The 2,668-nt window shown below is 42.9% G+C and overlaps 1 protein-coding gene across 1 annotated transcript in view; it reads left to right on the top strand.

Annotated features, from left to right (window-relative positions):
* Positions 1-1,292: 1,292 nt before the first annotated feature.
* Positions 1,293-2,668, top strand: part of LOC101845226 (39S ribosomal protein L19, mitochondrial) — a gene marked incomplete at its 5' end in the record, with an annotated part of 16,275 nt that continues 14,899 nt past the window's right edge. The window contains 1 exon segment of the mRNA XM_005093288.2: positions 1,293-1,372. Coding sequence (XP_005093345.1) covers positions 1,303-1,372 — 70 coding nt within the window.

The following is a 2,668-nucleotide window of genomic DNA, read 5'->3' as shown; positions in this document are numbered from 1 at the left end:
CCAGGGGGGGCCAAGTTAGCCTCTCTTTTGATTTTAAGAACACCAAGGGATCTTAACTTGGCAACTTCTGGACTCCAAGATTTTCGCCTTTCCCGAGAGGGCTATGTGTTAGATCTTTCTTTCCATAAGATCAGGTGACTGAAAGAGACAGCAGTCAGATAGAAGGGGCCAATAAGTGGCAATAGTTCAAATGTTGTAGTTGTAAAGGCCGCAGAAAGACCCAGGAGCCCCAGATGCCCCACAAGAGGAGTCAAAAAGGTTTTTTTTTTGGGGGGGGGGGGGGGGGGGGGCAGAAAGTGAGGAGGAAAAACAGACGACAGAACTTAGAGCTGGGCGGTGAAAAGAGAAAACTTTAGAGAAGAAAAATGTCTGTCCCAGTCATGTTTCAAACCTATTGAATGAGAGGCAAACACTGTAACCCAGGCTCTAAACTCTATAGACCACGGTCAGAGCCCCCAGAAAAACGTGTTTTATTCGCTAGCTATAGATCTAGATCTAGTAAGGTTTAACAATGTTTCGTCCTCCTGCCCATGCACTGGCATGACGTGACGAACTAAGGCTAATCGACTGCACTGTCGCCTGTGCTGTGAAGAAGTAGAGGAAGGAGTGTAGTGGAGACAAACATTATACATGTAATAGGTCTATGCTATGATAATAAGCCCCAAGGATAGATCTAGATCTAGATCTAGATCTGGTCCTAGTAGGCCCACTGCATTAATTAGGCCCTTACTTCTAGACCTAGACTCTAGATCTAGATCTAGATTCAGTACTAGATTCTAGATCTAATTGACCTGGACACTGATACTAGATCTACAATCTATCATCTAATTTAGATCTAGAGATCTAGATATCTATATCTAGATTATATCTAGAATCTAGATCTAGATCTAGATATCTATATCTCTAGGATTCTAGATTTAGGTCTAAAGTCTAGATCTAGATCTAGGTATTCTAGATCTAGATCTAGATCTAAATCTAGATAGATCTCTCTAGTCTAGTTAGGCCTACACAAGAGAAAAACGATATTATGTAAGGTTAATGAAAAAGTACATGTGCAAATTCTTACATTTCAGGGTCCTTTGGAAAGCTAACTAATGCTAGGTCTGGTATTTATGCGATCTTGAATTGGCACGGACGCAGACTGCCGCAAAACACCACTTACACTTGCAGGTGACTTGCGACTGTCGATAGCCGCCATTAGCTTTGTTTACCGCGCCTCGTTTCACAATCAGCTGGTGACCTGGATACGCGAAAAGAGGCCTCGTTTCCAGTCTCTATTTTTAGTGTCTCTGATGAAACAAAATGGCGACCTCCTTGGGATTGAATGCTTTACGACTCTCCCTTTCTGTCTTGAGACCTTCGTCTTGTGCAGGTAAATCAGTGTCATGTTTCCTGTGTTCTGAGTTCATTATTTTTATCGTGATATTTTTTTGCACAGCTCAGGAGGATGTGTGTGCTTTTCAAACTAAGATCAAATTTTGCTATGACATGAGATTTCAACTTGACCCTTTTTTTTTCTATATTCTATGGCCACCTCTATTCTCAGCCGGAGTGAGAATAGTGCAGGCGAGTCTTGTGGCTATTCTCACCCGGTGCGCGTTCACCAAATTTTGCGTTCACCCTAAACCACAGAATTCTACACTGTGATAACAGAAAAATTGTAGAATTCTGTGCCGTGAACAAACGTTCCATTACAACTGTAGCCTACTAAAAGCGAACAATTTTGTCTGTGGGCAGTGGACGTGGAGAGAGAGAGAGAAAGAGAGAGAGGAGGAGTAGCGCGAGAATTTCCGGGCAAAACAAAATGGCGACCCGCGTAGTTCGGCTCGATTCGAAAAGTTAAATAGCCGTAGCATCTTTGTAGACAACCAAATTAATTTACTTTTGTGTTTTAACATAATTTTTTAACTTTGTTTTGGTCAATTTGATCGTCCACACCGATAGACAGTATTCAGAAAGAGACAGAGAGAGAGAGAGAGAAGAGGGGAGGAGTTGATCTTGCGAGAACTTCCGGGCGGGTGAGAATAGCCACTTTCTTTTTCTATTTAATAATAATAATAAAATAGCATTCGTATCTATAGAGCGCATTATGGTGATCTTATAAATACAGTCAAACCTGCCCTGATGGCCACCTCTATAAGACGGCAACCTGTACAAACGGCCACTTTCCATTTCCCCCCTTTAGTTTTTTCTATATAATTTAACTGTGTAAAACGGGCACCTGTCCAATGCGGCCGCGGCCACTATAATTGAACACACAACCCCTATCACATTAAGCAATTTATTATAACACCTGTCTTAGACGGCCACCTTATAGTGACTCCATTACGTTTTGTCATAAATTGTGCATTGGCCCCTGGCGTTGTGGGCGAGCCGTCATAATTCAATCACCTGTCGTTGTTGTTAGGTAGTCCCTCCAACCGATCATGCTGCGTTGGCCCCTCCCGCTGTTGACCAATAGCTACCAATTTTCAGCTGCTGGTGAGGTAAGCGTGTGATTCCTCATAACCCATAAGCCCCGCCCAGAACTCAAACACAAATCGTAAGTGAGATGAGTGGTCACTGTTTGCCCAGTCTGTAACAAAATAGCAAAGGACGTCAACATGAACTTGTGACAGAAGCGTCGCTCGTTCTCCGAGTGGTGCACCCATGTGTTTGTTTTAACATG

The sequence above is a fragment of the Aplysia californica genome, unplaced genomic scaffold (genome assembly GCF_000002075.1).
Source record: "Aplysia californica isolate F4 #8 unplaced genomic scaffold, AplCal3.0 scaffold00061, whole genome shotgun sequence".
NCBI classification, from domain to species: domain Eukaryota; kingdom Metazoa; phylum Mollusca; class Gastropoda; order Aplysiida; family Aplysiidae; genus Aplysia; species Aplysia californica.
Note: the sequence above shows the minus strand (reverse complement) of the source record. Positions and strands in the feature narration are given on the sequence as shown.